The sequence below is a fragment of the Sparus aurata genome, chromosome 16 (genome assembly GCF_900880675.1).
Source record: "Sparus aurata chromosome 16, fSpaAur1.1, whole genome shotgun sequence".
NCBI lineage: Eukaryota > Metazoa > Chordata > Actinopteri > Spariformes > Sparidae > Sparus > Sparus aurata.
The window spans coordinates 16701828-16723073 of NC_044202.1; the positions used below are offsets into that span (position 1 = coordinate 16701828).

Sequence of the window (21246 nt, forward strand, 5' to 3'; positions counted from 1 at the left end):
ACAAGGAATCTCTGTATGTATATTACTGGTATAGCTCAAGTTTATTGCTGTGTACAACAGAAAGTGTAGTGTTGTATTTGGTGCAATTAGGATATGTGGCATGTTTAATTTGAATCATTTTGGACAAAGAGTGAACACCGCACTGTGTAGCAGCGGGGGCGTGGCTTCACTGCTCTGGCTTCATGGCTTTACAGACATGATCCCTCTGACGTGATCTCATGGTGAAATAGACATAAACAAATTGGACATGACAACTTTGCACCATTTTTTTTTTTGTGGAGAATGTCAAATATGAGTCATTCAATTTTCTTGCATTGATTTCTTTATTTTTTCCCATCAAAAGAAATGCACAGATCAGCAAAGCTACTACATACAAATGGCCATACAATAGCAATTGAATTTTTGTTCTCGTTTGAAGGTGTCCAGTAAATTCCGATGTGTCATTTTTACAGCTTGTACCTTGAACGTTTTGCAGTTATGCTGCATTCAGCAAAAAAGAGTCAGTCCAGTCAAACCAGCGCTGTGTCTTCCATGTTGAAATGAAAAAGTCCAGCCACAATCTACACATCCGGACAGCTACTTGTTACTGCTTCAGAAAAATTACTGTACTTACATACAATAAAGAAAAAACAAAAGTTTTGCATAGCTTCATTGTAATGTAGTTACAGTACTGTAAGGCACTTCATGAAAAAAATTAGGCTTTTTTTTTTTTAAATCCTCTATAATAAACCTTTTTGCCACTTCATTCTAAAACATCATCTCAATATGCAAGATTACAACATCTGGAAAAAAAACAAAAAACTTTCCCCCTACCACATATTTGCGCACTATGTAAATCTACTGTACTCCCCCTCTTTTATTTTGGCATTAAGTCTCAGGTTCAACATTCTTAAAATATTGAAGTTGGGTTCTTGTGCATAATATGACTGACACATTGTCCCATAACCCCACACAACCCAGTGTTTCTCAAAAAGACCAAAACAAAAATTGTGCAATGATTTGGGGTTATGTGGAGTAAAAGGCAACACGCTGTCAAAAAACGAGTCCCAGAACTAAAGAACCGAAATGTCCGGGCAAGTTACGGGTCATCACCTCGTAGACTGGCACTGTACCAACGGTGACACGGGCACACCTGACATGAGGAGGAGACGTTTCTCTTTTTAAGATAAAAAAAAAGTTTTGTCTCGTCTCTCCTCCGGCCAGTCTGAAACATTTGTGGGGTGACTGTGTGGTGTTGTAGTCCTGCAGCTGTGTGTAGGACTACATGTTCCAGCAGCCCACTTATTACGGACAGAGGTAAAGAGGATGCATCTGCTCTATCCAAGCTGATCTTCGTATTGCTTGCGGAAACAGTCTCCAGCTGGGAAGAAATCCCAGAGGCGCTCTTGGTACATCTTCCACACATACGACTCCTGGAGGCAGACAGCCATGGATGGACATTGATGTGTTAGTCAAAATTATAAATAACATATATTTTGGTCATTTGTCAGTATGTACCATAGACTGTATAAATGATAGCAACTTGTCGATCACAAGGTAGCTACGCCCTAAAGCATACCCTGCCTTATCGTCTATGTCATGCTGAATGGGACTATAATTTACACAGTGAACATCATGCTGGATTGAAGAAGACTTGAAACTAGTGGTTGATACCATGAACTCATTAGGAAACTGTTTACTGAGGGCATTTTCTCGTAAGCTTACATATAATTGGGTTTCTTTTTGCAACCAGTAGAGTTTCCCCTGCAGTTGCAGGTTTATGCCACTTCCATATTGGCTTAACTTCTCAGACATGGAAGCTCTGGCCATAATTTATTATACACAGTCTATGATATGAACATTTATACCAAAATACACTGAGACTGGCACTGAACAACTAATCATTTTTATATCAAAAAATATATTAAAAATTACAATTATTTAGACGTACAATTTTGAAGCACTTGCACTGATTATTTTCATTTAATGCTACTTTATATTTTCACTACACTATGTTTTGGAGGCAATTATTTTACTTTTTACTCGCTACATTAATTTTTCTTCTTCAGACACTAGTTATCTTTCAGATTACATGCTGCATCAGAACCGAATGTGTGCATGTTTGAATTAACTTCTTTTGTCGACAATCGATTGAGTGTTTTTCACAAGATGGTTGTGTCAATGCTTGGTACAATCAACTCTTAATATTGACTAGACTACAAATACAGGTCTGTGGTTTTCTAAACGAAGAAAACACAGCAACAACAGTGATTTTGCTCAGACAAATTGCAATTAGATATTCTCCTTGAACCATTTACACACTATCTCTGGTAGTGACAGTAAAATAATTGCTTCCTTGTTTTTGATTGGCTGTAGACTCCTCAGAGAAAGGTCATTAGTGTAGAGTAATGCTGTACCTGGCCAGTGTGCTCTGTCTCATCCTTGTTGATAAGGTACATCAGGAAAAACCTTTCAGAAAAAAAGGCCAATGAGACAAAACAAAAATGTCAGACCAAAAATCTTTCACATTCTGCTGCATGATCATCTGATCACAGTTTAAAACACAGAGCAGAGAGGAGAGAAAGCAGGAAATGTCACATTCTGTGTCACCAGGAGACCACTGCTGACGCAAGCGTCAAACAAAGTTACGCTACTCAATCTCCAGCTCCATCACCGAATCACCTGTTGTTTCCCAAATCAAGTGTAAATGGCAACGGGCCGCTGTATCTCCGCGGGCATCGCAGCTTGCCAAATCATGATGAATACTGTATGAGAGCACGCTATCACAAACCTATTTTCCAATAAAGTTCATGGCATTAAATAGTAATGAAGCAACATAATGAGGTCGCTCTCATATCCTCAGGCCAGCTGACTGAGAGCGCAAATGGACTGCGACTCTCTATTGTCACGGGCGTGATACAGCAACGCTGGATAAGCAGGGAGTGCAGGGGAAACACAGGGACAGATGGAAAGAATACCTGAAGGGAGCTCATGTTCTGGATCACTGGGGCTATTAGTGACTTTGGCCCTGATGCTGTGGTTATGTGCTACACCCATCAATCACGTGGTTAAATTACAGGAGAAGAGGCAAAACATGCTGGTGAGACATGACGATAATATGAAACACATGAAGTCTGAAAAGTCAATTTAAAGGTAATACAAAATGCTGGAGGGTGGAATACTCACAGGTAGTTTGCCAGATTGTGCTCTTGTAAGGTGTGAGTTTCAAAGCCGTGAGGTGTTGTGTCAAAGTAGTCGTTACCGATCCCACAGATGAAACATTTGGTCTAAGAGCAGAAAATTAAAAGATAATCAGAGCTCTATGGAGGACTGAACCTGCCAAAAGTGATCAATAAATAAACAAAAGAAAAAAAAAAATTGTGGAAATAAAGTGGGGGGGAAATGCAAATAATATGGAAACAAATACAGAAATAAGTGTACATAGCAAAAAAAATTTATATTTACAAAATTGAAGATGAAATGGGAAGATAAACAAATATTTAAATGCAAAGCTAAATAATGAAATATCTATTAAGTCACATTTTATTAATTAATCAATGCTTACATTTATTTATAAACAAATGTATTTATATTTATTTACTGGCATATGAATGTATTTATTGAACCAGTTCTTTATTCATTTCTGATTTTGGCAGGTGCTGTCCTCCACAGTGCACTACGTTTATGCAATATAATAATGAAAAGGACATTTTATAGTTGTCAGTACTACTCAAGCTGAGTATCATTATTCAATGTCTTCTAAACTTTCTGAGAAAAAGTTACAGTTAAGTGAGACTTTGAGGTCTTTAACCCAGAACTTCATGACTTTCTGTGCCCTCTCTTGGAGTCCTAGATAGTAAATGTTTCACCTAAATTAGACTTTAATTCGCTAGTAGTTTTAACTAAATATTGCTTTTCCCCTCTGTAAATGCAATCTCTCTTCAGGACCAAAATAAAAAATGACCAAAAGTACACTCTGACCTTCATCTTGCCTGACTGACTGCTGCTCAAATGAGATGGAGAGTTAAAAAAACACAAAAGTAGGCCACATGTCTAAACATAAATTGTCCTAAAAGGAAAGGAATTACATTTTTTAACAGACATGTTAAAGTTAAGACGCTTACAGTCTATAAACCAGACTGAGTATGATAATATGGAGATTTAAGAAAATTGTTCAATTAATTCCTTAGTTGTCTTTGTTATAGTACTATGGTGCTCTGTTATATGATTGTAATATGGTTTTGTTTTTAGTGAACTTCATTTAATAGTTCAAACAATGTAGCTGTTTTTTTTTTTTTGTAGCTTTCAGCTTCATACGGACATGCATAGAAATAAAGTCTCTAGATCATATTATGTTCCTTCAGAGGATAAAACCACCCATCCTCAGGCCCACCTGACCTCCTTAGTACTCCATGGATTAACAACTATTGGTGGGAATGAAATCCACTCTCACCTCCATGTCCTCTTTGACTTGTTCCTGCTGGTCTCTCAGCTCTCCAAAGGCATCGATGATCAAACCTGTCACCACAAAGACATTTCTCTGAGGATATCACATACACTGTGTCTGCGTAATTGATACGAGCACAATCTTACACCTTTCACTTCCTGCAAATACAGCATGGAGTGTAAATGTAGATAATACTACTGTGATGGAGAGTATTACAAAGTCTGTGAGGAATATCATTCATTTTATGCCTATACAGTAGGGTTAAAAAGGTCTGAGACCACGAGTCAAAATACTCAGAAATTATAAATTTTTTTGATAAAATCAGTTAACAGGTCATATTGATCCAATTTTTATGTGAGATTTTTGACAGTTGGTTTGTCAGCCAATAGTATAATGGCATTAGTATCATGTAGTGTCGGTGTTTTGGCACCATCAAGAGTCTTGAGTGGAAAAAACTCGTAAAAATGGCTGATTTCTACAGTACGCGCTGAGCATACTGCACTGCCCTAACATCAGCTAGCTAGCGTTCGCGACATTTAGGTTAACCAGCGTTAACAACGAAAGTTGCAAATTTCAGAATATCTCAGTATTTGGTGTGTCCCCCTTTTCGCTCTGATGACACCATGCACTCGAGCTGGCATGGGCCCTATAAGTTTGAACAAAACCTGATGACTCCTGTTATCTCACTTGAATTGACACTGTTCCAAAAAGCTATTCGTGTTGTCACAGAAAAGCTTGGCTCTCTACGTCTTTAAGTGCCTGCATGAATGTTCAACAGGGCTGTCTACAAACTTGTAGGGTCCATGCCAGCCCGAGTGAATGTAGTCATTAAAGAAAAAGGCAAGTAGAGGTGGCTAGTGGTCTCAGACTTTCTGAACCTATAAATTCCAAGATTCATTTGGAAATGTTTTCTGAAGTGGTCTTACCCTGGATGATGGCCAGGAGGATGACGATGACGAAGAAGAAGAAGGTGATGTCAAAAAGGATTCGGTAGAGCTCATAGGGGTCACCGGCTGGGTCCTCAATCTCGTCCCCGATGCCCCCTCCTGCTCTCACCCCGACGTACATGTGGAATAGGTAACACTGTGCAAACACAGAGGGAGGGTGAGTTCAGACCCCTTTATGGCAGAGTTTTGGTGTCTGGTGTCAAAGATAAATGTAATGTACACTTACAGTCATCATGTCATCACACTTCATATCTGGCTCATCCTCATCCTCGCTCTTGTTGTAGAACTTCCTGAAGAAATTGAAGGCCACCACAGTGTAGAGATAGACCACAACTGCCAGCAGGCCCACTGTCAACACCAGCTGAGGAGAAACACAGGCAGCAGTCAGTAAAATTTCATTAATAACTTCCTGTCTATTTATGTTCTTGGGGTGAACACACTAGACGCAGCGGGGGCAAAGCCACCAGCTCCCTTTCGTTTTCTATAAAAAGCGGTGTAACCCTCACGAGGGGCAGGATGGGATTGCTGGTGGCGAGAAAAGAGCACCGAGGGGAAACACACACATCAGTTTCATCAGTAACTGATTTGCGTGTGAACCTAAACAGCAAGGATCAGTCGCCCGCATTGGGATTGACAGTGTGATTGATCTGCCCACAGGCAGCTAAGCACGAGAGGTGTCGGCGATTCCTTGCGGCCTCGCCATTTGGGCGTAGTTCCACCCTTGGAGATTGACATTTAATTTTGATTGCTGCCTCTGGTCAGTTGACATGAGAATCCCTGCAAGGACTGACAGTCAGAATCGGGGATGAAATTAAGGCAATCGAGACATTTGAACTCAAATGTCAGAGGATACTGTGTGCATCTTAATTATCATTTATGCATCCTTGCCTCCTTCACTTACATCCTTTCCTTTAGCCTTCAGTGTCTATATTATGGCCATTATCAGTTTTAGCACGTCTATTCACCCTTTTGTCTGATGTCCCCCCACCTGAAAAGCACTGTCTCACAAGCCCGAGCAGGCACTGCCCATGATGTTTTTGCAGCCACTGCCCTGCAGGCCCTGAGTATTTATTTAGCCTCAAGATTTATCAATTAGAAAAGAGACTGAAATCCCACTTCCTACAAAATGAGGATTAGATCTTAAGATTTAAAATGTTGCTAAAAAGATACAAGAACTGTTAACATAACATTTTTACTAGATGGCAGGTTCTTGCTCAACCAAGCGTCATTTTAACTCACATTATCCATAACAACATTTCGCACAGAAAGTGCAGAGAAACAGATAATTCTCCTGGGAGTTAAATGGTGAGTACCCTGGTGCCAAGGTTGCGATAAAATGCACAAAAAAACTGAAGTTTACAGAATTTCCAGCCATAATCAAGCTGCGGATCACAGATAATAGATCATGATAATCTTTTGTGATGCCACCTAAAGCAAAATCAGACATAATTGATAGTTAACACAGTCGTTTCTACAGTATTTGGCAGAGCTGACAAACGCTGCACACTTGTGTTACCCAAGATGCCATCAGTGGGGCAGGAGGATGGAAACTGTGATAGGAACTGGCCTGTGGTTGCACATCAGAGAATAAACAGACAGTGGCAACTCTGCAGTGACCCCTGCTGCTTGGGAAAAAGACCTGCATCCTCCTTGCCCATACCTGTTTGCCGTTGTGTGTGACAGAGGAGAGGATGGTGCGGAGGGTTTTGAACCCCATGGCGATGTCCAGCAGATGAGCGGCAAAGAAGAAGTTGTTGTAATGGCCCAGGATGGACATGGTGGTGTACCACACCAGATACAGGAATGACTGGTGAAGAAACAAAATGAGAATCCGTCTGCCCGGCAATAATATCATCAAGCAACACATGTATCTATCCATCCATGAAATCATCACTTAACCATCCATAAAACCACAAAACAAAGTAATGAATCATCCCAAACTGTACTGAAACTCACATTGTCTGTAAACACCACTCCCAATTTCCAGACGTGGTACTTTGTATCGATTGAGCTCAACCTGGGAAAAGAGAAATGTTGATATGAGGAGCTCATATTTTCTACTTTTGCTTCTAAGGGGTTTCCGGCCTATTGCTCGTTATCCATCCAGTCCCTCACCATGACACCAGTGAAGCCTCCTTGGCGACGGCTTCCTCTGTCGGGTTGAAATCCAGGGCGCTCTTATCCAGCCCCAGCAGCTCTGCTATCCTTTCTGCTCCGTATAGGTCTCCATACTTTTTGATCACCTACAAACGGCGACAAAACAGAAGCAGAGGAAGAGGATGACACTGCAGCTGACATTTAGTAAATATCACCAGATTGGGTTTGTGTGCATAACAGATAACATGCAAATTATGAGGACATGAGTCACTTACTTTACGTTTGACAAATTTGTCCCAGTAGTTGTTGGGGAAGGAGCTGGTAAAAACAGAGAAAAAAACAACAGCATTAAACTCTTGTTTGTAAAAGACTTGGAGGTTAATGAGCGTACAGTGAATGACTCACGGCGTATTGATGACCAGTCTGTCCCACTGTCCTTTGATGTCATCATCCGACGGCTGCTCTGTGATGTAAAGGCCGGCAAACTCCAGCTTCCTCGCTATCTCCTTCTCACGTTTGAACACCACCAGGGGCACCTTGGACATAAAGGGAATTTGGCTGCATCATTAGCACAGTAAAGCAAAAAACATAACACAATTACAGATGGTTATAGATGTCGACATGCTGCGCGTGCAGCCTGAAAAAGGGAAAAAGTGAGTGTGTATGAAGGTGTGTGTTTGTATACAATCACAACACACAAGTGTTCCAACTGAAAAATAAAACATAAAGGTGCAATATGTAAGAATTGGCCACTTGTCGAATTTATTCTCCAAACAACTAGGAGGCAGCATATCACCAGAGTAACTGCTTCTAGCTAACTAGCAAATAAGCTCAGTTAACTGCCCCAGCTGGTAGCTCGGAGCACCAGGGGAATGTTGGCATTGTTTACTATCAGACTCTCTCTAATGGTAACTTCATTGAGTATCCCTGCAGCACAATACATAAACATCTTTGACATAACGATGAAAAAGTTATTACTTCACATTCTTATTTCTTTTAGTTAAATCTTTAATATTTTTTAAATAATCTTTTAAAATACAATAACAAATCTGCATTTGTGGCAATGCTTGGAATTTAAAGAAAATAAAATCCTTATTTAAAAGGTGCAATATGTAACAATTTTAATTTAAAACATTCAAAAATGAACAAAGAATATCAACAGAATGTGATGAAATAGCTCTAACGTTCATGTATTGTGCTGACGTTGAAGTTAGCATGCTAACCAGCTAGCCCCATCCATTCCTGGTTCAAAGCTCCCTTGCTAGCACACTCCTCCAGTGCTCTGAGCTTATAATCCAGACCACTAGTTGCACTGCTCACTCCCATACATCGCACCTTTCACACCTTTAAAAGTCTAAATGTGAAGTGTTAACAAATCCAAACTAAAGTATTAAAGTATTATCTTGTCAGTCGGTGTTACTGCACCTTTAGGTAGTAGTATCCCACTACACACAGGAAAGATATGATCGTGTGCAGTATAGCCAGACAGCGAAGCGCCGGTGCCATATAGCCTGTGCTCTCCTGCAGGACAAAGTATTCAAGCGCACCCTCATCTTCCTCTTCCCCTACTCTACCGCGGCCATTCCAGGGGTCTTCATCATCCGAGTAATCACCAGTCACCTGAAGGACAATGAGACATTTACATGTATTAAGAAAAAGCAATCACATCCGCATTCAATCTGTACATACTCTACATTTTATCATGCCTTTTTTTTTTCAAATTTACCTTGTAGAAGAGCAGAATGAAGTTGATAGCAAAGGCAACAAAAAGTGCCAGGAAGCGGAGGTTGTAGAAGTTTCTGGCCAAGTAATTCTGTGAAAATTAATTCCTGAATAAGTTGTATGTACACAACAAGCTTATTTATGCTTTTTTAAGACAACTTTGAGGGAAATATCTGACCAGCATCTTGGTCTGGTAGACCTCCAAGCCAGCAAGGAAGCTGGCCATGAAGGCCTCGGGTGGCTCTTTCTTCTGGCCGAGCCTCTTCTTCCGGGCTTTTCTCTCCTCCACTGAAGACTCCAGAGGGGATTCGTCTTTGCCTTTGTCGTGGTCCTTCTTCTCACCATCTTCCGAACTGCAACAACATTTCCTCTATTAGTGACAGACGGACACATCCTGTCCCTAGAAATTCCCAGCAGGCTCAGACTTAAATAACTCCTATTAAGCATCTGACGATTTTCATAATTAAAGCTCATTGATGAAGATTGTTCTTCAAATGACTTTTAACAAGAAAGACATGCCGAAACACTCTGTGACCCTCAGAAAATGTCTCTAGATGCTGAAAAAATATATGAAAAGGATTTTTATCAATAGCAATTCTCCTGTGGATGAATGATGAATAAAATTAAGAACACTCACTCTCCTTTCTCTGAATCCGACTTGTAGTCTCCGTTTGAAGCCTTCTTCTTTGCAGCCAGCTGTAACAAATACATTGTTTTGACCATCAGTCACTTGACAGTTCTACCTGTTTAAAAGGGAACGTATGTGGGACTTTTCCTTAACATGCCAAATATAGTCATTAGTCATGATTAGGAATAGAAGTAACCTTGTTCAATAGGATTAAACATGACTACCGACCTGTGCCTTTTTCTGCTTGACTGCGCTGGCGATGGATGGAGCATCTCCCACCACCACCTCAGACACATCCCCCAGTCCGGGCTCAGCGCCATGCTTTCCCTCCTTCTTGGGCTGAATGTTCAGCAGCTCAGCCATCAGGTCTGCCTCTGCTGATTCTCCCTGAGCCATCTGACCCATCTCCGCCAGCGCAGACGCTTCGTTCGCCTCCATCTTCTCTATCTCCAACACGTCACCGTGGATCCCGAACTGGGTGGGGTCTGGCATGTTACCCAAAATGTCCGTCACCTTCATGTTCTTGGCGCCTTCAACGAGGCCGCCCCCGAACATAGTGGTCCACAAGATGTGGAAGAAACCCCAAACCAGGCTGTAGACGAAGTGGAAAAGGCCTGTGATGATCATCCAGAAGAAGGAGAAGAAACCTCGCACCATCTCCCTCACACTCATCTTCCGGAATTTTCTGTACTGCCGCCTCATGCTCCTTAGAGTGAGCATCTGGCGGAAGTGGCAGAGGCTCTTTCTCATAGAGATGCAGGCGACTGTAAAGGCCGAGGAGGCCTCTAACATCAAACTCTCCTCCTCTTCCTCTTCCGGGTTTTCCGCCACGCTCTGGTTGTCGTCCTCATCTTCCTCTGGGCGCTCCACCGCGTCTGGCTCTGAGATCTGGGAGGCAAGCTGCATCTCGAAGATGGTGTCCTCGCAGAAGTTGACAAACAGTTCCATCTTCTCGCTCTCCCCGCCTTCATTGACGACATCGAAGATAAACTGCCGCTTTGACTCTTTCACCTGAGGCTTTTCCCACTGGGTACGACTCGACTCACTGATCTCAAAGTAGACTCTCTCGATGCGCTTCGCACCACCCATGATCTCGATGCGACCCAAGAAGGGCTCAAAATAGCTGAGGACGCTCTCGGCCAGGTCGAGGAACGTTGAGAGGCGGGCGTCATGAGGCATGTGCTCCGAGAGATTGGTCAGCAACACAGCTACATTAAAGCCAATGTCCTTGGCAGGTTCGTGAAATCTCTCCACGAACTGCTCGTAGTTGAACATGTCGTTCTCATCCGCCTCGGCACAGGATAGGAGAAACTCAATCTCGGACTGGGAATACTGTTTCTGGTTCTCCATGGACTTCTGGAAATCTTTCTTTGAGATGACCCCTTTGCTCTCAGGATCATACTCCTTGAAGCTGTCTGAGGTAGTCAGGTCCTTCAACTTGAGAAACATGTCGAAGAATTTTAGGATCATCTCCACGTTGCTAGAAGATTCAACCAAGGTGTCCACCATCTGTTTGCCAATAGTACCATTGACAACATTACCTGTGTCATGATGGAGAAGGAGACCAAAGAAAAGTTTGTCAGTCCACGCAGTAACAAGCAGCAGTCTTCATGCAGATTAAACAAAGCTGATTTAGGAAATATTTAACCACGTTAGAAAAGATGATTAAGCTAAGAAATCTGTTTAATGAGAGTCATAAAAGAGACAATATCCTTGCAAACTAATCCCACTGGCGCAGCTCTTATGGTGTCAGCAAGTGTTCAAAGAGTAAACCTTCAAGAAGAGAGAGCATCATGACGATCATGTCCTTCTGCAGATCCAGTAGCTCCTTCAATAAATCAATCTGACTGGAGTCCTGTTAGGAGAAGACAAAAAACTGAAACCTTGTGACTAACACTATATCACACAGACTCCCTGTAAGGATACAACCACCCTGTCTAATATCCCTGAGAGATCAAGGCTGCCTCAGATAGCGGGGACCCACAACGGCCCTGCCGGGGGCCCAGAAGGGCCTTCTAGGTAACATCGATCCATCAGCACCAGGGTTAATGTTATTTTACTGTCTCGGAGCAGATGGCTAGGTCAGTCTGACTCATTTAGGCCCTCTCTGGAGCCCGTATGCAGCATGCCATAAATCTGCGGCGTACCTCGCTACACTAAATTCAAACCTCTCCACCTGTGCCCTCCTTCATCCTGGCTTCTACCGTCAGACCAAGCCTTTTCCTGATGACCATGAGATAAGGTTAGGCGGCTGGATTTTATCCCATTTCTGGCTTATTGGGCATGGAGGAAATACCATCGATGGGAGTCATACATCATATAGCTGAGTGGAATGTTGAATGTTATTGTACTGCAGTAGCCTGAGGTTATCCTTGAGCCTGGAGAGACCTCTAGTGGCTACAGATATTTTAGGTTTCTGTGTCTGACAAAGAGAAACACCACTGGTGGATGAAGTGATTTAAATGTAACTTAAGTAGAGGAAGATTAGTTTTCTCAGGAGAATGAAAATAGGTATTACAAGTAAAAATGTAATTATAGTTTATTATTCATTTTTAATAATAGTGGATTATTATCAATGATGTATGGATGTATAAGCAGAATTTAGGGACATCTAGGAGCCAAATTAAAAAGAGGCATACCATAAAATCTCTTATACAGTATATGTCTTAACATTAACATTAACCACCTGGCCTCAATATTACATTTCGGCTTATACATTAAAATAAAGGAAGTTCCAGCAGGCTTTCTCTGGCGTACATCATACCTCCCTCTTTCTCTCCCCATAATCCCTTTCTTCATCCACACTCTAAAACTGTCCAATAAAGACAAAAAGCCAAAAGATCGCATTTAATCTAGTAGCTGATTTAGTGGAGCTAATTTTAACCACTTTTTATACTGAATCTATAATTCAGCATAATTCTTCCACATGTATAATCTTATTCTAAAGTAATGACACTGTACAGTAGCTGTCAAATGAATGAAGTGGATTAAAAAGGACAAGATAAAAAAGAAACTTAAGTACAAATATATCACAATTGTACTTGCACAGTAAAACTAGATAGCAGCAACACCACTTTATTGCAGACAAAAGTACGTGCCTGAGATAACTTCATCTGCATGTTGGCAAAAACATGCAGGAAGCCCACCACCGCGTCCCACAGCCTGCTGTGAGCCAGACTCTGCTGGTTCCCGACACACGGACCCTGCAGATAATCACACAGCGTCAAAATCAATCTTTTCTGAGCACAAGATTTTTATTAGCACTTGTTGTGGCGCAGTGTGTTGTGTTATGGTACCTGTATATACTCAGTTAAGGAGTTGAAGACCTGCTTGGCCACCGCCAGCGCTCTGGAGAAGTTCCTCTGACCTGCCTCGTCTATAATGTCCTTACCAGAGTAGTACCAGTAGAAATCACTGATGGACTCCTAACAGAAGGGAGGATAAATTTTTACAAGCAAAAACACTGTCAAACATTTGCTGTTATCTGTTGTTTTTATTTGTACATTTGACAGTTGATGAAGAGTCTTTGGGTTTTTTGTACTGTTGGTTGGACAAAAAAGCAATTTATGTCAATTTGAATACTAAAACTTTTGGCAGTGGGAAATTGTGATGTGCTTTTTTCAAAATTTTGAAAATTAGTTGTGAAAGTTAAGCTCTAAAGGATGTGATTTAGCACATTAAAGTTGCCATATGTAAGAATTGTAGTTTAAAACATTAAAAACTTAAGTCAAATGATCAACAGATGGCCAAGAAATGACAGATTTGAAGTTCTGTCAGAATTGTTTATGTACTATGTATCTGACTTAAGTTAGCATGCTAACCAGGTAGCAGCGGCCCATCCTGTCTTGTCATACTCAAAAATCTCCTCCTGACAACATCATATCATACCTGGAGTCTTAGCAGGTAGTCTACAGTACTAATGATGATGTTGACTGTAGTCGTGTTCCCTGTCTGAGTCCTCAGGAAGTTCTGAAAATCTAAAACAGATGTTAAAATAAGATCACCGGTTGTAGAGACGTACATGGACACAACCCAGCCTGCTCTCAAACTGTCTTGTTTAGAGTCGTGCATCTCCTTTAATTCTGGCTTATGGAAAATGTGTCCACCTACCATTGTTGTGGCCCTCACAGAGAAGCTGCAGAAACCTAAAGAGATCCTTAGTGAACTCATCATCCTGCAGTACCTTGGAACCTGAGGACAGGAAATGAGATTAACTGTCCCTTTCAGTGGCAAGAAGGTCAGAGACCCATCATTTTTAATGTCAGTACAGGCATCAGGGCTTGCATAGCTTTCACGTCCTCATAAAGCTGCTGTCTAGTCGTCAAAGGGCATTAAATTATGTGCACTATAGTTGGGGTTCAGAACACACAGACAAGGTATAATGCATCATTTCACAAAATTAAAAAAGGGTTTATAATAGGAATAAAACTGATCTTTATCGTTTAACGCCAGCAAAGCTTTGTTGGAACGTACAATCAAAGCTTTGGGAGATTTATTTCTTATTACACGCTGGTTAGTATTCTTAAAATTAAATTAAAATAAAAAGGTCCCACACAAATGACAAGCACTGACTTCTTACAAAAAGAAAGTGTAAGGAAAGTGGAGAGATTTGAGTCAGTTTGGGGTACCTGACCCTGGACTGAACAATCTATCCAGATGTCAGAAGGGCATGCATGCGTTCCTTCAGTCCAAGGTACAAAAGAAAGTGGTTGTATTGCATTCAGGGCGAGGGAGGAGGAGCGGGAGAGGGAGAAGGAGGAGGAGGGTGGGGGATGGGGGAGAGGTGGGGGAAGGGTCTGAACGGAGAGCAATCAAGATGTCAGCATTGCATAGAATGAGTAGAATCTAAACCATGTATTTACCCCGCTCACTCACGTTGACTGCGACCGATGAGATAAAAAACATGATCAGAGGGAAAACAAACAAACAAACAAAACAAAAAGCAGACATAAGCAAAGGAGAAGACATTGATATTCAATCAGAAGAAGTAGGAACAGGAGAGAATGATAGCGCTATAGATATATCTTTACATACTCACATTGATTTGCGACATTGACATGCGGCTACCATTGAACAAAGCCTTAGAAGTACAGTCTGCTCGCTAGGGCAGGTGTTTAGACTTCAGTATAACAGACTAACAGTTACCATCACTTATGCCTGAGCTTATGAAGTGGAAATGGGCTGGAATATGCATGAGAAAAATATATTCATATACTGTATGTTACCCATCAGATCAAATAGAGAGCTCTGATTCAATGTGGATTTTCATGTGGATATGACTGCAAGTGCTTTTTGTGTGGCAGACAAAGGCCGAGACAGGACTTAGACATACAGTAGCACAGGTTTACCTGCATGACGATGACGTACAACATGATACATGAGACACGTGACGTGGAGATGGACTCTTAGAACAGATTAAAGAGTAGGTTTTTCGTCGAGCTAATGCCGCTGCGTTTGTCCGGCAGCCTGACTAAAAAACAAACGGCGCCATGAGGCTGAATGAGACACATCATGTCACGGCAAAGCTTGTGCATTGATTTGGGCTGTGGTGAAGAAGAAGTTCCATCTGCTGCACAAACAAAGCTAAAGATTTCATATAATGTGTTTAATTTTATTCCTGAGATACTCTCAGATCAGCATTTGACAACAAAACAATATAACTGTAATACTGAGGTTCTGTCTGTACTGCGCTTTTTATTACAGAGCATAAATTAATACTATGGCGCAGATATTGACTTGTATGTTTTTAATTCAGAGCCACAATAATATACCATGTATTGCTTTGCATCAGCGTGATTTAAAGCCTCCTGGAAGCGGACGAATCAATCACTTATACTGTGGACTGTTTACCATGTTTATTATCCTCACTTACTTGATCCTTCTTCGGTAACCATCCCCAGACCTTCGGCTTTATTTTGCCTTTCAAAAGCATTTAAGTCGAGGACACTGTGGGAGAGAAAAGACAGGGTCTGACTTATGGTTCATATAGGTTCTATATTCTGTACTTCTGCACACTACATGTTATTTAGCACTACACTTCCATTAAAGTTACCCTGTGGAGTAGAGAAGAAGACTGCTTGCAAATAAACACGAATGTAAACAATGCAGGTTTCTAACTTTAAAAAAAAAATCAGATTTGCAGATGCTTTAAGGGAAAGTAAATGGATTAATCATGTTTGTCAGACCTACAGGGTACGCGCAATGCATTTTTGGTAAGAAACAATGAATGTAAACAGAGCAGAGCTCCACAGAGCACCTTTAAGTTGGAGACACTTTAAAACAAAATGGTCACAAATGGACTGCAATATTCTGACTTCTGGTTCATAATATAGGTCAAGCTCTAAAAAGACTAGATCCTATACTTCCAATAATGCAACCAAGGGTTTATTTTCATTAGAGCTTCTCTCATTGGTAAGCAAATAGCTCTGTCAAACTTCACAGCCCCAGTTTAACAGGCTTTCTGTTCTATATTTTTTTCTGGCTTCATTACCTGCAAGACATCATCAGTCCAGACAAACTTTTGAAAAAGCCAACGTCTCTTTTTTCCTTCAGGTAGTCCAGCATTTTCTGTGTCAAGATAAAAGCACAGTGAATACTAGCCCGATGCTGTTTACGATACAAATTCTGCATGCCGACTGAAGCGCACCTGCTGGACCAGTATGTTTCCCCCGTTGAGGATCGAGATGCCTAGCTTGAGGGTGAAAGTCACGATAGCACCAAGTCGACCTGACGAGCACAGAACCAAATATTTAACAGCTGCTGTACTACTGGTGGAAGTTAAAAGAAGGCGGGGAGATGATTGTGTGTTTTCTTACCTTTGCTGGCACTGATCATCTGAAGCACCATCTCTGCAGCTCCTCGATCGTGTAGTCTGGCTTGCTGGTACAGCATCTTTTGCTTCTCCATTTCCTTTTCCTGTGTTGAATATGAAAGGCAAACAGATTTTTCATTGTAGGAAACATTTGGCATAGTTTAGGTACACAACTCAACAGAATATATAAAAAAGGGTCGAGTCTTTTTAGGTGTTTAAATGCAGAATTTCTATGTACTAGATCTTTAAACATGAATGTAAACAATGTAGGTTTCAAACGTGTTGTTCAAATGTTTTATCAGGAAGGAAATGTTTGTTAGAGCTACACAAGGATACACATGATGTGTTCTGGTAAGAAAGGCTGAATGTAAACATACACAAGGTTTATTTACAACAAAACTCCACAGGGCATCTTTAAGTTGGGGGACTCTCAAGAGACACTTTAAAATATAATGGTTAAAAAAGATAATAGGGTGAGCAAAACATCTGAATGTGAACCGACAACGCAAGTGAAACGCAGATGAGTCGCCCTGAGAAATCAACAGCACCTCAAACGTTTTCTCCTTTCCTTCCTCGTCTTCCTCTTCTTCACCTTCAGCACAGCTCTGAAAGAGAGAGCAGGATGTCAAACCTGCAAGATTTTGCTGTACGGTATGCGCTTAAGGGAAAGCAATTTTGAGAATGAGAATGAAGTACCTTTGCCATCATATCTGCATATGCAATATACAGGGGATCCTCTTCTATAGAACTAACAAGACAGAAGATGAACATCTGGTGGTTAAACCTTGTTGCAATGCAATATATGTAAAGTAAGCAGCAGGACTACGTAGAAACAAAAAAACTGCTTGTGTTTCTCTCCTCGTTTGAAATATTTGCTGATGATTTAGCTTAATGCCGCTCTTTATTAGCTAAGATGCGGGCCAAAACCATTATGGAGAACAGATGGAGCAAAGCGTCGGTGCCAGGTGGCCAGGTGTGTGTGACACCGGAGTGTGTGTTCACCTGCACTCAGTCAGAGCGTTGTGGCTGAAGTGGAGAATGAGCTGGTGAAGCGGGTCCGGCTGCTTTCTGACCTCCTCCTCCTCCTCTTCCTCCACTTTGGGTTGCGTTTTCTAGACAAAGTCATACAAGTAAATACCGGAGCTCAGGCGTGTGCCGCATCAACACCAGCTACAAAGTGCAGTTACTGTACATCACTTACCTTAGGAGAATCAGGTTGTATCAGAAAACAGGCAGCAATAGACAACATGCAGACTAGAAACCACATGCACAGACATGGACACACACATGCTGGCACACACACTTAGGGTGGATGATGTTCAGCAGGTTTAAAAGGTGGCGAATGGAGTTAAGCATGACTCTCCATGAGCGCTTTTCACACGTTATCATAGACTCCCTATGATAAACCGCTCGTGACAGCAGGCACAGTGGAACTACTTTTCTGTGGAGTTTTGCTGCAAGTGTGTGTGTTTGCTAAAAGTTCTCCATCTGTCGCAGTCTAAACTTTTTATGTGGTGCCCTGTGGCTTTCAATTCAAGTAATGTGGAGAAGATGTGACTGTTAAAAGGGCCAAGGAAAGATGAAATTTTCAGAATAGTTGTATTAATTCAAATCTTTATCTCCACTTCATTATTGAAAACGAGAAAGAAAAAAGAAAAAAAAAACACCCACTGGCACAGTGGGGTTTGTTGAGTTCCAGCATGCCTTCATGATTGTCTCCAGATAAGAAAACTTCATTTGTTACACCATTCCGTGAATCCTTCCAGCATTTTTAATTAAGCTATGCATATTGTGCTCTAGATTATCATGGGCTGCGAAGTGCAAAATATTTCTGAAGCACTCTTGTGAAGTTGTTAAGAAAGCTGTGTTTCTTTTCCTTCCCCTACACACTCAATGCATGATTGTGATGATTTATGACTCTTAATATTTTAAGAAAGACGTCACAACTATCTAAAATGTCATTGGTAAGTCGTAGCATCGTGGCAGGATGCCAACTTACCGAATGCTGGATGGGACAAAGTGGTCAAAATACACCAGCTGGCTCTGACATCAGCGGTGATGTCATGCTTGCCACAAAAAATGGGTATCAAGTTGAAAAACACTGTATGGATGAGTGGGTGCGACCCGGTGGTAACGTGGTGGCGTTGGGACGCTTTGAAGCACTTTGAACAATGACACATCGGAGGAAAGCGGTGCTGACGGGGCGACCATTAGCTTCCCACAGCATATGAGTACCAACAAGAGGGCACAGCTGAGACGACACAAGTACTTACTGCAAGATCCTGCACTAGCTTCTCCTCAAAGGAGTACTCCTCTGTTTCTATCCATATTCTCTGATAGGCCAGGAGGAAGAGGTTAATAGAGCGATGCCTAAGGAAGGGTGAGAGGAAACCAGCCTGGGTTAGATAGGAGCAGAGCAAAGGAGGGGAGAAGTTTCTTTAGGCGAGGTTAATGCTGGTTAGTTTTGGGTGCTGGCACATCCAACTGGTCACCGGAGAGGAAATGTTGTTCATAAATACAGAGCTGTGATGTATATGCTCTCTGACAGACTGTTGATGATGTCACTTTTAAAAAATGTTTTTTAAATCTATTCCTAAACTTTAATTGGCAGGCAGAAATTAAAATTCCACATGAGATTAAAGAGCTGATCTAAGTACCTATGTATCTGACACATCAACAACAGTTAAAGGAATATTTTCACATTTAAGGAATTGTACTTATTTGCCCTCTTGCAGAGAGTTAGATGAGAGGACGAATGAAAATCTCATGCCATCAAACAACATAAAGCTACAGCCAGGAGACAATTAGTTTAGCCGCAAAGATTGAAAGCAGGCGGAAACATCTAGTGCAGCTCTGTCCCAAAGTGAGAAAAAGAACAAAAATATACTTATAAGCACCTCTAAAGCTAATCTGTTTAGGTAAAAAATAAACAAACAAAAATGACTGCTCTTGAGCCTGTTTCCAGCCTATATGTTGAGCTAAACTAACTGCCTGCTTGGTCTTGCTTCACATTTCGCATACAGACAGGAGAGCGGTCTCGGTAGCTACGTTTACATGCACACTAATTTTCCAGTATGAGTCTGTGTATGACGATATTCCAAATTAGATATGGGTCATACAAACAGTGTATTCTGTTTGGATACTCTGCATCAGACATTATTTACAATGTAGCATTTTGGGATTATGCTGATTAAATTCAGGTTCTAATAGCATACTTAAAAAATGTATACAGAATAAGCGTCTCAATTAGGGATATTAATCACGGATGGGTTGCACACAAACCAACCTCAAGGCTGGGGTAGATATGCACGCTTAAAGAAAAACACACATTTCTTGTACGAAGGATAAAGACTATTTACTATATCCCAGACTAGATAATGACAGACTTGGGTAAGAACAAGTTTCTGGAAATGCACCAAAGACAGAGGCTGTGCACGCATGGTTGAATAAGTTGCTAGGGCAGAGTATGCATGGCCGTATGTTAACAGGAGTATTAGCTGAATATACATTTTAATTAGACAGCTAAGCAGTAATAATATAGCTGTTTCAGAATTAGAAATCTGAACATTTTGTGCATGTCAGTGTAAACAATATTCTCGTCTAACCTCCAGCAAGAAAGCAATTCACAAAAATTTCCCGAATTCCTTCAAAGCATCTATCTGCATAACTTTCCCGATGTGGACCAGTGGAAAAACCAGCGGGAAAATCTGAATTGGAGTTAAATCTGTGGCATACATCGTGCCTGGAGGAGAAGGCGGGGTAGTTAAGAGAGATATGCAAACTCGTACAGTAGCAGCACTGGGTCAATATTACTTTACCGTCAGCATGGAGAGCAGACTGTCATAGTCTGTGCTCTCATGCATTATCTCCAGCCAAATATGTCGGTAGGCATTCAGGAAGTAATTATTATTTGCGTGCCTGAGGGAAGGAGGTACAATAGAGTGTGAAACTGAGGAGAGAACAAAGGCTGAATAGAGAGACAACAGAGAAATGATGACATCTGAATGCGTGAAACTCGACATTTATCCAGGAGCTCAAACGCAAATCCATTACCCGAAACAAAAACAATCAATTGTGCGCACACTGTAAATACTGTCTAATAATAATTAACTCTGATGTGTCATATTTCACTGTCAATGACTCTGGATAAATGAGTCATGCTGTCAGGGAGGCGGGCGGTATCGCCTGAGCACATATTGAAGATGGCCACCTCCAGGTTGGGCCTTATAATTGTTTTCCTCCCTACTGTAGCTCTCTGCCTGACTTCCTGTGATTGAGTTACAGAGCAGCAGGGCATGAAATTGCTAGTGTCCCTTTTTTTTCTCCTCCTTGATAACAGCTGCGGGCCAGACATTTGTTCTACAAATGCAGGGAGGGAGGCTGTGCATTAATGCAGGGTCAGAACCCAGGAAGAGAGAAAGGAGAGTTGTGAGTCAGACAGAAGAAGAAGAGAGTGTGGTGGTGTTGGGCCAGTAAACACAGAGATGATGTCGCAACACTCGCCACACAGTCTCCCATCTGCTAGTTGTACCGAGGGGAGCCTCTCTGATGCTGAATGTGTGGTGTCATCCTGGAATCATCATAATGCGGCTATTTAGCATGATTTTCGGCTATA

General features: G+C 41.4%; 1 protein-coding gene across 8 annotated transcripts in view; it reads right to left on the minus strand.

Annotated features, from left to right (window-relative positions):
• Positions 1-304: 304 nt before the first annotated feature.
• Positions 305-21246, minus strand: part of LOC115597678 (ryanodine receptor 3) — a 112733-nt gene continuing 91791 nt past the window's right edge. For 5 of the 8 annotated variants that reach the window (XM_030443846.1, XM_030443845.1, XM_030443844.1 and 2 more), the window contains 30 exons: positions 18905-19001; positions 17634-17743; positions 17328-17379; positions 17180-17236; positions 16636-16735; positions 16467-16546; positions 16311-16387; positions 15693-15766; positions 14683-14700; positions 13931-14011; positions 13709-13797; positions 13117-13245; positions 12919-13023; positions 11594-11675; positions 10049-11361; positions 9830-9888; positions 9371-9545; positions 9197-9283; positions 8896-9090; positions 7876-8006; positions 7746-7788; positions 7489-7616; positions 7330-7390; positions 7034-7180; positions 5600-5734; positions 5353-5509; positions 4433-4497; positions 3166-3266; positions 2397-2448; positions 305-1412 (listed from right to left, as the gene is read on the minus strand). In XM_030443846.1, coding sequence (XP_030299706.1) covers positions 1317-1412; positions 2397-2448; positions 3166-3266; positions 4433-4497; positions 5353-5509; positions 5600-5734; positions 7034-7180; positions 7330-7390; positions 7489-7616; positions 7746-7788; positions 7876-8006; positions 8896-9090; positions 9197-9283; positions 9371-9545; positions 9830-9888; positions 10049-11361; positions 11594-11675; positions 12919-13023; positions 13117-13245; positions 13709-13797; positions 13931-14011; positions 14683-14700; positions 15693-15766; positions 16311-16387; positions 16467-16546; positions 16636-16735; positions 17180-17236; positions 17328-17379; positions 17634-17743; positions 18905-19001 — 4096 coding nt within the window. In that variant the 3' untranslated portion in view covers positions 305-1316. The remainder of the gene's footprint in view (positions 1413-2396; positions 2449-3165; positions 3267-4432; positions 4498-5352; positions 5510-5599; positions 5735-7033; positions 7181-7329; positions 7391-7488; positions 7617-7745; positions 7789-7875; positions 8007-8895; positions 9091-9196; positions 9284-9370; positions 9546-9829; positions 9889-10048; positions 11362-11593; positions 11676-12918; positions 13024-13116; positions 13246-13708; positions 13798-13930; positions 14012-14682; positions 14701-15692; positions 15767-16310; positions 16388-16466; positions 16547-16635; positions 16736-17179; positions 17237-17327; positions 17380-17633; positions 17744-18904; positions 19002-21246) is intronic. The other 3 variants (XM_030443848.1, XM_030443847.1, XM_030443843.1) reach the window with 1 other exon arrangement.